Genomic DNA, 12,556 nt, shown 5'->3' with positions numbered 1-12,556 from the left:
AAATAACGGGGATATTAGTACCATATTGGGTGACAATTAGACCAATTAACCCAAGCAGCTGATCAATGGTGAAGTGCAAATTGCTAAAAAATTGAGTTATAACTATGGGTTCAAATTTGCATTTTGATAATATGTGTGTACCATAACCAGTATGTGCTGGTACAAATCAAAATACAGCATTTGTTTCCTCAAAAGAAAAAAAAATATCAGCATTTACTGATGTATATAAAAACAGCTGATAAATAAAAAACTTAGCCTTCCAAATTGTGTGAAAAGAGGCGATGAAAAGAAACTTTTTTCTGGATTGGAGGGAGATAAGAAAAAGAGGCGGTGAAGGAATAAGAAATTGATTGGAGGAAGACACAACAACACCGCCAGAGAGAAGAACACAAATTGTGTGAGAACTTATCGGCTGAGAGAGAAAAAAACCACCGACGGAGATCAGAGAGAGAACGCACCACCAAGAGAGAAAGCACCTCCGTTGGTTTTCTTCTGAGAGTGAAAACGAATGAGAAAAACATGGAGACGGCAAAGGCTAAACTCGTCATAATCTTCGGTGGGTCCCTTTTTCCTCTGGCTACACCCCGATTTGGAAGGGACAATTTTCGCTGATTTAGAGGGAAGCAATTACCCTCTGTACCGTTCCCCTCTCCCGATAATTTGTTTCTGGAGCAAGTGACTTTTCATTTTTCACCTCCCCTCCAATACACCCCACTGGAGCACACCCTAAGTGCGCTGAGCGTGGACGGAAATTGGAATAATTTCTCCGTCAGGTGCTGAGCGATTGGGAAAAAAAAAAGTTCCGTCCCTCTCTATTTGGCTCCTGACTTTCCCCCTCCCCCGCTAGGGTTTCCGCCCCTCGCCTCCCCGCGTTTCGCCCCTGTGCGCTCCAGGTTCGGAACCTGATCACCTTACCCCCTCTTCAAATCTAGGTTTATCGGATCCTGTACATTTCGCCCCTGTTGCATGTGGCACCACTTCTCTTAACTCCGGTTTGGCTCATCCCAACCCCTGTCACCTCAGCATTGGTTTGTTCTGATTTTGAATTTTTGACGAAAATTGGTTTCATTTTTGTAGTTATTTTAAGCGTGATTTTCTAGAAGAAATAACTTTTAATAGTCTTTTCTAGAATCATTTGAGGTTTTTGCTGGTTTTTCTTTTCTTCTGATTTTTGAATGTTTAATAAAAATATTTCTGATTTTCTTTTTAACTCTATTAACACTAATTTGATCTCTTATTACATATTGTGTAGGTAGCAGAAGTCAAGCTTTCTGGTACGCTTGATTATTTGAAAATAGGATTAGATTGTAAGTACATCATAATTAGTGAAAACGAGCCAACTTTAATTTCAGTACATAATAATTAAACGAAGATTTGGACCCTCTGGGTTCTGCATTTAGAGAGGAGGGAGCATGGAATATTAGGTTGCATATATCATTCAGTTATTATATGATTCATAACAGGTACTAGGATCTTAGTTTCATTAAATTGCCAGTAATCTCTCTCATCTCTTTTTTCTCTTTTTGGTGAAAATGTAGGTTAACAGATTTAATTTATATTTTTGGAGGGGATATGTTAGTTTATAATTTAATAGTTTTATGGACCCAAAAAGACAGTTATAATATGGTTGTAACCATGGTGCTATATTGCGCCACTATAGCGTTTTCAGGCCATAAAAGCATTTGTTAACAAAAGTTTCATTAACAAGCTATTATGAAATGTACTATAGTTTTGATGGATAATCACAAGGAGAAAGAGGTGACAGGTGAGCTGAGCCATGCATGCCATTTACTTCAAGAGTGATCTCCACCTCCAGCAGCACGTCACACCCTAGCCTTACTCATATAATAATACCCAAATCATATTCGGATCTCCTAAAGTCACTTAACTTTTGATTTTGATTGTTAACCGTTCGATTTTCTCCGGCACGAATATCGAAGGACCACCGTGCATTCCACCTCGGGCCGGATTGGCCGGAATTATGATCGGACGGTCTGACTTAAACTCAGAATTTGTATTACTTTAGGTAAAACCGGACCCGCCAATATCAGGCAGAGATGATCCAACCAACCCGTTTAGACATCCGGAAAACTTTTCCTCTCTAATTTTCTGTTTCAATATCTTTTATCCATGGAGATTCGCTGTCTAAGCCGTTCAGGGGCAAGATCTCTGCGCCTCCTTACTCGCAACTCATCCCATCGCAGAGCTCCTGTTACCCCATTTCCTCCGACCCGAATCTGCATGTCCTCTGGTTGTAATTTCGTTCGTACCGCAACCCGTTTACGATGGTAAATTAATCTGCTCTAGAAACTAGAACTTACATCGGCTTCTGACAATCCAGGTCCAGGCGCACAGAGGCAGAGATTGTACGATGGCCTGCTATTGGACGCAGGCGGCACGCTTCTCCAGCTTGTGAGACCTGTTGAAGCGACATATGCTTCAATCGGGAGAAAATATGGTCTGATTATAAGCAAATTTTGCTTTCTTGATCACCTCTGCAAATTGCGACAAAATGCCATTTTCTCACACATGAAATTTGTCGGTGTTATTATTTATTTATTTTTGTTAGGATTGGTTATGAGCGAGAGTGAGATAAAGCAGGGGTTTAGAAGGGCATTTGCTGCACCATGGCCAGAGAAGCTTCGTTATGAGGTTAATTGCTGCATACTTTTAGTTAAAAAAATTCCACTCTATTTTTGTTTTCATAATTATTCAGAGCAAAATTGTTGAACTGAGTGTTGAGATTTACAACAGCGTGCTTGAATTGTACTATGTGTCTACAGTATACATTGATTTTTAAATAGTCCGAATCTGGTCAAGTCCCAAAAAGGTGTTGGGTCAGGTCAGAGTTAAAATCGGAATCACCGCTGGAAGTTTTATCAAATCATGTTAAAGAGATGTTTTCCCTGATCTACAGGGTGATGGCCGGCCATTTTGGAGGCTTATTGTTTCGGAGGCAACTGGCTGTGCTGATAATGGCTATTTTGAAGAAGTATACGAGGTTCGCTCTTCACCTTGTGCATCTCTTATATAATCTTCTTTTCAGAGCACCTTATGACAGTTACTTGTTGCCAGCACTTTGCACATGGTGATGCATGGCGGTTACCAGCAGGTGCTTATGAAACATTGCATGAGCTCAAAGATGCTGGAGGTTCTACGATTTACTTATTATTCCCTCGATTTTTCTTTTCGTTTTTTAAAGCTTCTTTAAAATCTTCTTCTTGTTGTTTCTTTATTTGTTTCTAGTACAGTTAAGCTGGCAGTTGTATCGAATTTTGATACTCGCTTAAGGAAGTTATTGAAGGACCTTGGTGTTGCTGACTTGTAAGTCTTCTTGCCGCCCTTCAAAATAGGAGCTATTTCTCATAACACTTAGAAGATGATAATTGGTTTGATATATAGTCTCTGTCCTTATATTTAATTGTCAAAATATATGGACTAGGTCTTAAAGTGAGGGCGCTTCATTAGCCTGCATGTGTATTCTATGTAAAGCTGATTTGATAGATTGAATTTTTAATTCTGTTACTCTTGTCTAAGATTTGACGCCACTATAATATCTTCAGAGGTCGGGTATGAAAAACCAGCTCCAGAGATCTTCAGTGCAGCTTTAGGTACAACATTTCTTGTAATGGTAAAATTTTTTTTAATTTCTCTGTTGCAAGCTCAAGTCCTCGTAAGATCCTTTTTTCAAGAGAAATTTCTGTGCAAATGAGTACACATTTCAACAGTGTAGCGTTTTACAAAGCAAAATTACCCCATTATTCCTCGCCAGAACCAACAAGAAAACTGGAAACTAACCTAACCCACCTAATTTAACAAAGCAAACACTACTAGAAATTATAGCATGATAATCTAACTTAGATTCAGAACAACTAGATAAAGCCAAAAACATGAGTGCCACTGGAAAAAACAAGGTTGAATTCTCTCTTTTTCTTCTACTGGGCTCTCAACGCCTGCACTTGTCCCTGTCCCATCAAGTGCCTCTGTAGGTTACTCATCTGAATTTTAGATGCATAAATTATCTCTTTTGTCTCAGTTTGTATTAATGATTCGATAACCTGTTGATAGATCAAATAGAAGTAGAGGCCAGCAAGACCGTACACATAGGAGATGATGAGAAGGCTGACAAGGCAGGTGCTAATGCTGTCGGAATCAATTGCTGGTATTTAACTTGCTTTTTCCTGAGTTCCTTGTATTTATAGTTACAAGGATCTTGGGACAACCCAATGCTTGTTTCTAATACAAGTCTATTTTTTTTTTCATTTGAGGACAAGTTTTTACATTCTTATTCGTTGTAGGTTGTGGGGTTTAGATGTGAAGGACTTCGCTGAGATTCGTAAACGGATTCTGCCAGAAGAGCAGTAAATTTTGGTTTCTCGGGCCGATCTGTAGTCGGATGCTTCTTTTCAAGGAGTTTATCGTTGTATATTATTCTAATTACCCAAAAGAAGGGGAAGAATGGGGATTAACTAGCCGAATTTTTTTGAAAACTGTTGTAAAATCTTTTCTCTTTTTTTAAATGTGAAAACTGGCAGCTTCTGCCAAGATATTAAAAAAAAAAAAAAAACTATCCAAAAAAATAAGCTCATGTTTTATGTTTCAGTCTTTTTAAAATTTCTTCGGTTGTAATAACCCATTGAGGGATTTTAAATTACTATTCTCTAATTTTTTAATAACAAAATTAGTTGGTTCCTTATTTTTGATGCACTTGTTACATGCACATGAAAATTTGCATTATTTTGACTTTATTTGGCTATGCATCACAAGTAGAGGTGTAGTCAGTATTTTTAATCAGGAGTAGGCAAAATATATATATATTGGTATGCTAGCGGGTTGCAAACTATCGTGAATTAATTAATTCAGACTGTAGGTTGTCTATGGGTAGGCAAAATTTTCTCTTCGGGTAAGCAACAATTTGATTATACATAGATCTATACTCGTTTTTCAAAATTGAAAAATAGATAATTGTTTATTCATGATTCAATGTGGTTGCGTCATTGATCAGTGATCACAAGCTAAGTAATATCAATTATCAATTGATCAAATTTATTAATTGTTTTCGTCTTTTAATGGCCATTAAAATGAAGTTTAATTTCTTTTAACTTTTTATATCTATGTAATTGAAATGATAAAAATCACATCTAATAATTTAAACGTGTCAATTTAAGTGCGAATGAAAATACTTCCGGTTTTCGATCCCTCGAACTCAAACATATAGCCGAAATTTTTAAAAATACCATTTTTTTTAAATTATTAAACCAAAACACCAATTCTGGCTGGAAATTATATTTTTCGCATGGCCGCTTCCCGGGGAAGCGGGCACTTGGAACCGGGCCGCTTCGAGGGGAAGCGGGCACTTATTTGGGCCGCTTCTGGGCCCAGCGGCCACCTTGATTTTTTTTTTTTTTTTTTTGGAAAACAGAATTTTTTTATTAAAATATTAGAAATGTTGAATATATTTATTTGAAAATAGATGAAATACAATATAATTTGATTTATTAGAAAGACTGCAACAAATAATCCGGATCAATATTTTTCAGGCCGGATTTTTCGCGGTTGTAAGAAAAATTAATATATTTCTTTATGTGTTATTGGAAAATAATAAAAATACTTAGATTCTGAGTTATTGATCCCGGTTCAAAAGTCACTTCTAGGTAATCCAGAAAATATTGTGATCCTTCTAGTACATTTAATTTATAAAAAGTTGTATCTATTTTTGAAAAAAATCAAAATCTTTATTTTATTTAATTATTGTTTTTCAAAAAGAATTATCAAAATAGATACAACTTTTTATAAATTAAATATACTAGAAAGGACACAATATTTTCTGGATTACCTAGAAGTGACTTTTGAACCGGGATCAATAACTCAGAATCTAATTATTTTTATTTTTTTCCAATAACACACAAAGAAATATATTAATTTTTCTTACAGCCGCGAAAAATCTGATCTGAAAAATATTGATCCGGCTTATTTGTTGCAGTCTTTCTAATAAATCAAATTATATTGTATTTCATCTATTTTCAAAGAAATATATTCAACATTTCTAATATTTTAATACAAAAAAAAATTATGTTTTCCAAAAAAAAAAAAAAAAATCAAGGTGGCCGCTGGCCCCCAAAGCGGCCCAAATAAGTGCCCGCTTCCCCTCGCAGCAGCCCGGTTCTAGCTGGCCGCTTTCCCTCGCAACGGCCATGCGAAATTTAATAATTCCAGTCCAATTTGGTGTTTTGGTTTATTAATTTTAATAAAATGGTATTTTTAAAAATTTCGGAACATATAGTGAACCAACTGTTTGCTTCGCTCTTTTAGTTTAGTGTACAAATAAATGCATAAATGTCAGCCGAAACTTTTTTTTTGCTTGTTCTGTATATTGTTCCACAAGATTATTAACATATCATACTAAAAAAAAAAAAAAAAAATCCAATTATTGATTTTAGTGATTGTCGCCTTCAACGAAGGAATTAAATCTTTAACAGGAAAACAATTAGATGCACCGCTGTTCATTACAATTACCAAATCACCACCTTCATAAAGAAAATAAAATAAAATAATTAGAGTGAAACATGCCCCTATGATGTCAAACGAACCACAGGTAGTGTTCTACTAAAAACACTTAGATGCGGTGTGTTATAATGTGACTTTGCTCTAATACTAATTTGTTATGATTCAAGTGACTCTGTGTGAAAATCCGAACAACAGACGTGCGCAAGATAAGAGATGGATTTGTAATAATTTCGGAGGAAAGTTGAAAGGTCTTTACTGAGTGAAAAATATGGTACAAAATTGAATAACAACGCCACAAATAATTAACATTAATTTTTATTTGTACTTCTGCGTGGAAGGTTACGGATTCAAGTGAGAATTAAATAGTTAGGTGACTTAATCTCCAACTTTTACTCCGAAAAAAAAAAACAAGATTTAATAAATTTTCTATTATATTAATTGCATTATTACAACTCACACAAAACAAATACATATATAGGAATACTCCACCAATAACACTAACAACTAGTAATACACCACTAAAACACACTTTCTATAATTAACCACCCACTACTTCTAAATATTGCATGATATGAAAAATAAATAATTAACTATTTCTAAATATCCTAAATTAAGTAACTAACAAATACAACGCGAAATAGCATAACTAAGACCCCTAAAAATAACACGAGACTCCTCGAATTAGTTTCTAGAAGAATTTTGACGGACTTACTGGATAACAGTCCGTTACAAGCCAATTATGACTATCATAACTCTGAATCGTAAAAAGTGTAAAACATCGAAGTTATAGCTTTCGTCGTTTATTGTTCAAAGCACTGAAATAATATTTATTGGACTTGTAATAATAATGTTTTTCTTTTTTCTTTTTATGATTGACGGAAAAATACCATCAACAGATATATTTGTGAAAAAGAAGATTTTATTTACAGTCCTAATTTTCTAATCACCTCGTCCTGTCGAATCCTATACAATTAATTATTAACTAGCAAAAATCGTTGTAATAAGAATGTCATGATTAAATAGTAACCAAAGATCGATTTGAGAACTATTTGTGTTGTATGTCGCATTTCTCTCTAATTTGTCTGTTGTCTTCTTCATATTCTTGACCCGTTTGCCTTCAAACTTGTCTTGAAATCTTTTTGTGATATTTTTAATTTGAGTGGTGGTCATACGGGTCATGACAAGGTGCCCAGTACTAGTAGACGCAGCACGTTAGGTGCATAGCGCACTAGCCACAGGTGCAAATTAAACCAACCTTCAGCAACTTTTGCCTTTTGTATACCCATATATACAAACTTTCAAAATGAGCAATTTCTCCATTAAAACACACTAACATTCAATATCTCCATAAAACCTTAACATTATTTTTTCCATTTCCTTTTATTTAGTTATTTTAAAAATTAAATTGACAAATATACTCTTTATTTTGAATAGAGGTATTCATTATGGTGTTTTAATGAGAAAAACACCAGAAATTCTCCCTAAAGGTCGACTCCCATAAATCAATGCTTCAAAGTTGACGAGCTTGTAACACAAAGGAACGAAATATCTTCCAAGTTCGCTTCATCCAAACAAAGACACTAGTGATTTTCCTTTTTGCCTGGCAAGGAAAGGCAGCCAACCACCACACACTAACAACATAATAAGCCGATAGTGAAGCACATGCAAATAGAAGGGCAAAGAAAACATAAACCAGAAACTACTCATACTGAGAAGTAACTTTAATTCGATACCATGATAAAGCTTTAGCAAAATATCAAAATGATGAGAACAAATACTAAACAGCTAATTCTACTGATGACATGCAGCTTTTAGTTAAATAGTCTTAAACAGAGAACATCAAGTTCCAAAACCCAAAACACAACCCCCACCAACCCAACATCAGAACCAAGCCTATTTTTTTAAGCCAAGTACCTGTACAGCCTCCTATCAGCCTTATCCCTCTCCAGAAACTCACGCTCAATAAGGGACTCAATGCGCTTCTTTATCACAACAGGATTTGGTAAGAACCGTGCCTGGAGCTGGTTTGTCACCTCTGTTACTATGCTGTTATGATCCAAGACACGCCTCGACTTCATAACACGCACAATAGCAGCCTCAATCTGGGGCTTCCTATCCTCCTCCACACGCTGACGCGTCTCCATTTTCTCCGGCTCAGTCTCTTTCTGTGCCACCACAGTGCCGATCTTGACCTTCACAAGCTTGCTTGTAAACTTGTCGTTGAATAAAAATGCATCATCCTCTGAGATCTCCCTGCTCATTGGCTCCTTGCGGAGGACATTTTTGCCCCTGACACATGCCAGTGACTGGAGGCATCGCTTCAGGTCAGGACCTGGTATCTCAGTTGCCTGTTCGATTTCTCTATATGTTAACCGATCAGCTGAGTTAAACAGCATGAGAACACACATTTGGTAGGTAGATACATTCAGCTCATGTTTCTGTCCTTTGCCGAAAGTAGCCTTTAAATCAGCATGACCCATGTTTGTCTGCCAAGTTAACCTTCTCCCATTGTGTGTCCCCAAGTAGTATGCCTTGAACTTCTCACACACAACCACGATCTCAGCTGGGAGGATACACGTATTGATGGCCTGGGTTGGCCATGACCCGGTTGTCAGAATCTGGACAGTAATACCAGGCATATCGGCCATGTCCAAGCCATAAGGGCTGTTATAAAATCCCTGCATGGTATCATGTGAGGTCTTGATATCATTAAACATCCCCTCCAGTTTGGACGTGAACTGGTAGCCACATTCAGTTTTTAATTTCAAAATCATGCCCCTCTCAGCCTCCTCTGACACCGACTTGGCAGAGAGTAGCCGTTTTGCTAGATGCTGCTTATAGTATTTTTCAAATACATCCTTCTCTTGCAAATATCTAAATAGCACCAATACCCGGTCGAGCACCTGGTCAACATCATCATCAGAGGCCCCTTTAACCCCCTTGCGAAGGGCGTCGTCTACAAAGAGTGAAATGAATTCGGGTGACCGGTTATTTATGTTTATGAAAAATTCAAATGAGCCATTGAGCGCATTCTGGAATGCCTTATCATTGTTAAACGACTTGGTAATAATCTCATTGTATTTCTCTCTCATGTCCAGCAGCCGTTGGATGAAGTCAACTGGGTCCTTCAACCGATCTGGGTCAGTTACCAGTTGCTTACCTGTTTCCTTCAAATGTGAGGCCATCACATCCTTTATTAGATTTAAACCGCTAGGGACCCGCTTGAACAGGTTGTACATACAGTTCAGATCTTCATACATATTATCTACTAGCATTGGAATAAGTCCAGAGTTCTCCATATGCACCAGCCTATTCATGTGGATCTCTACCAATTCCTTCTCTACCACGGCAGTTATCTTTTGCTCTGTTTTGCTGTCCAAGTAGTGCGAGACCCGCTCCACTTCTTCATTGATTCTCTTCTCAGCCATCCTCAGGTAGTTACTACAGTTGTAAACCTCTATATACTGTTGAGACTCACCACTGTAGAAGCTTGCAGATACATCCAAAAACGATTTCTCAAAAACCTCCTGGTACACTGATGAGCCCAACTCAGTAAGCATCTTGGTCACATTCCTCATAAGCCCGCGGTTAATCACCTCACCCATCCTCTCTCTGTGTATTTGCTCAAGTAGTGTATCAACCAGCCGGGTTTGGATCTTTGCTGAATGGATTATGTGGTCCCGCCAGAGATTGAGCCCCAGTTCATAGACAGGTGTCTTGTGGTGGGATGGAATGTAGGTGCGGTCCATGTACATCAGTACATCTCGAATCATTTGCATGGACTTGGTATGGTCGGTCCATTTGCGGTTGAGTTCATCTAGAAATGAGCCTTGAGCCGACTCTATTGATTTCCCCATTTCTTTCAGGTGTCTAGTCACTGTCACAACTAATCCATTGTATTGCCTGTCGCCAAATTTGTACAAGACCATATTATATGCATTCCTGCAAAAAAGATACTCGTAAGAAGAAATTTAAAGAGAAACTTCTTTTCCCATTCAAAATCATGAATGTGTAGCTGAATTTTTTTTTCATATGCTTTTAGACATCTTTTGGCATGAGAATGGAAATAACAAAAATTGCATATGACACTCCTTGAGCTGATCTGAGAAATTGAGCATTGATCTATATTCGCTCATGTCTTTTTCCTAGGCTATCAACAAGGATATAGTATAAAAACACATTCAAGAAAGCTTCTAGGTCTTGTTATTTGCCACAAGCCAAGTGCTTAGAAAAAAGAAAAAAAAAAGAGAAGAAAACAATTATAACTTTATTTATAGTATTACTATCTAAATTACATCACCTCAGCTGATGCTAAGTTTACAATAACAAAGTTTATAGCTCCATGATTAAAGGCATAGAGTTAGGAAAAATCATTATCAAGTACCAATAATGTATTGTGCTTGGCAATCTCTCTGCCAAAACTTATCGCATACATAAATTGCGGGCCTCAAACTGATTGATTGTAAAATTATTCCATCTAAAAACTTTTCACATACATAAATTGCGGCCTTCAAACAGACCGATCGTAAATTTATTCTATCTATTAAAGATAAGCTGCCGATTTTTTTCTGTTTAAATCAATTGTAAATTTATTCTATCTTATTAAAGAGAAGCTATCAATTGTAAATCACCTCAGCTGATGCTAAGTTTCCAATAATAAAGTTTATAGCTTCTCAATTAAATGCAGAGAGTTAGGAAAACTCGTTATAAGTACCAATAATGTATGGTGATTGGCAATCTCTCTGCCCAAACTTTCTGCATACATAAATTGCGGCTCCCAAACAAATCGATCATATTTTATTCTATCTATTAAAGAGAAGCTGTCGATTTTCTTTTCTTAAACCAATTGTGTAAATCTATTATATATATTAAAGAGAAGCTATCAATTGTAAATCATCTCACCTGATGCAAGTTTCCAAGTAATATAGTTTATAGCTCCACAATTAAAGGCATAGACTTCAGAAAACTCATTATTGAGTACCAGTAATGTATCTTGCTTGGCGATCTCTCTGCCAAAACTTTTCGCATACATAAATTGCATGCGGTCCTCAAACAAATCAATTGTAAATTTATTCTGTCTATTAAAGAGAAGCTACCGATTTTTTTTTCTTTTAAATACTGCAAGTTAGTTTAAACAGAAGCATTCGCTAGCTTTGCAACAACAAACTCACAATTAAAATCCAAGTGCACGGATGCTGACTTCACTCTCTCACATAGTTGGGGAGAGGTGAAGTAGCAGTTTTAGTCCTGTAATTTAACTTCTCAGGTTAATGCAGCCAGGCCTCTGGTATTTTAAAAAAAATATATTTCGCAATCCAAGTTCAAACTAAACATATTTGTGCAGTACAGGTTACTAAAACTGTAAACACTTCGCAAAAATTATGAGCAACAGGCGCAGAGAAACTAATGATGATAAAAAAACAACCTAGCAGGAAACTATTGCCTAGCTTCCCATCCAATACCTAATTAGACACAATTTTAGGTGCTCCCCAGTTTTTCCAATTATTACATAATTTCTTCCAAATACCTAACCCCGGGACATCAGGGGTACTAAATCAAAAGCATAGGTTTCTCTGCTCCCTGGGTGAACCACATGCATAATATAAAACAACGAAATTCAAATATCCCAACTTCAATTCAGACTAAAATTGCCCCGCGTAAAATTACGAAACGAATAAAAACGAGGGTTACCTGTAAAGCTCCTCAAAGCTAAGCCCGCTAGCGTTGTGGTTGTAAATCTCGTTAATCGCATGCTCGATGATTTGCCATGTGCGATCAGCGTACTTAGGATCGACCTCGATCCTGTGCTTGTAGGCCTCGATCTTAAACGTCTTCTTCTTCGATGGATTACTCATCGCTCAACTCTCCGACGAAACTAGGGTTTCGGGAAGAGATAGAGAGAGAAGAGGGAAGAAAAAGCAGGAGCCGGAGGGGAAGAGACTTTATTAATGGAAAACGAAGAGGGAAAGATTTTTAGCGAAACCTCGCGATGGTCTGTTTCTCTCTTTTTTCTTTTTCTTTTATATTTCTAAATCGATTATTGGAAATA

At 36.8% G+C, this 12,556-nt stretch overlaps 2 protein-coding genes across 6 annotated transcripts; one reads left to right on the top strand and one right to left on the bottom strand.

Moving 5' to 3' along the window:
- The first annotated feature begins 342 nt into the window (after positions 1-342).
- On the top strand, positions 343-4,693 carry LOC144574346 (Haloacid dehalogenase-like hydrolase (HAD) superfamily protein). 5 transcript variants are annotated; one of them, XM_078324290.1, is made up of 11 exons: positions 345-893; positions 1,253-1,274; positions 1,730-2,254; positions 2,342-2,458; positions 2,570-2,652; positions 2,918-3,001; positions 3,076-3,151; positions 3,252-3,324; positions 3,538-3,611; positions 4,069-4,162; positions 4,299-4,693. In XM_078324290.1, exons 3-11 carry the CDS (start codon positions 2,131-2,133, stop codon positions 4,363-4,365), a joined length of 792 nt encoding a protein of 263 aa, XP_078180416.1. In that variant the 5' UTR covers positions 345-893; positions 1,253-1,274; positions 1,730-2,130; the 3' UTR covers positions 4,366-4,693. The 5 variants fall into 5 exon arrangements, with proteins under 5 accessions (XP_078180417.1, XP_078180416.1, XP_078180414.1 ...); XM_078324288.1 differs by having other exon boundaries at positions 345-1,028; XM_078324291.1 differs by having other exon boundaries at positions 343-1,274; positions 1,730-2,251.
- A 3,502-nt stretch (positions 4,694-8,195) lies between these two features.
- LOC144574030 (cullin-3A-like) lies at positions 8,196-12,556 on the bottom strand. Its single transcript, XM_078323850.1, has 2 exons — positions 12,199-12,556; positions 8,196-10,449 (listed from the first exon to the last, which is right to left on the bottom strand). The coding sequence occupies exons 1-2, from the start codon at positions 12,360-12,362 to the stop codon at positions 8,409-8,411; spliced, it is 2,205 nt and encodes a 734-aa protein (XP_078179976.1). The 5' UTR covers positions 12,363-12,556; the 3' UTR covers positions 8,196-8,408.

This window comes from Carex rostrata, chromosome 22 (genome assembly GCF_964058835.1).
Source record: "Carex rostrata chromosome 22, lpCarRost1.2, whole genome shotgun sequence".
NCBI classification, from domain to species: domain Eukaryota; kingdom Viridiplantae; phylum Streptophyta; class Magnoliopsida; order Poales; family Cyperaceae; genus Carex; species Carex rostrata.
Note: the sequence above shows the minus strand (reverse complement) of the source record. Positions and strands in the feature narration are given on the sequence as shown.

Coding starts and splice junctions, on each gene's coding strand:
- LOC144574346 (XM_078324290.1), top strand. CDS start 2,131: ATGGAGATTCGCTGTCTAAGCCGTTCAGGGGCAAGATCTCTGCGCCTC. Junction 2,255..2,341: donor AATCTGCATGTCCTCTGGTT/GTAATTTCGTTC, acceptor CTGACAATCCAG/GTCCAGGCGCACAGAGGCAG. Junction 3,152..3,251: donor TGAGCTCAAAGATGCTGGAG/GTTCTACGATTT, acceptor TTTCTAGTACAG/TTAAGCTGGCAGTTGTATCG.
- LOC144574030 (XM_078323850.1), bottom strand. CDS start 12,362: ATGAGTAATCCATCGAAGAAGAAGACGTTTAAGATCGAGGCCTACAAG. Junction 10,450..12,198: donor AGCTTTGAGGAGCTTTACAG/GTAACCCTCGTT, acceptor TCTTTTTTGCAG/GAATGCATATAATATGGTCT.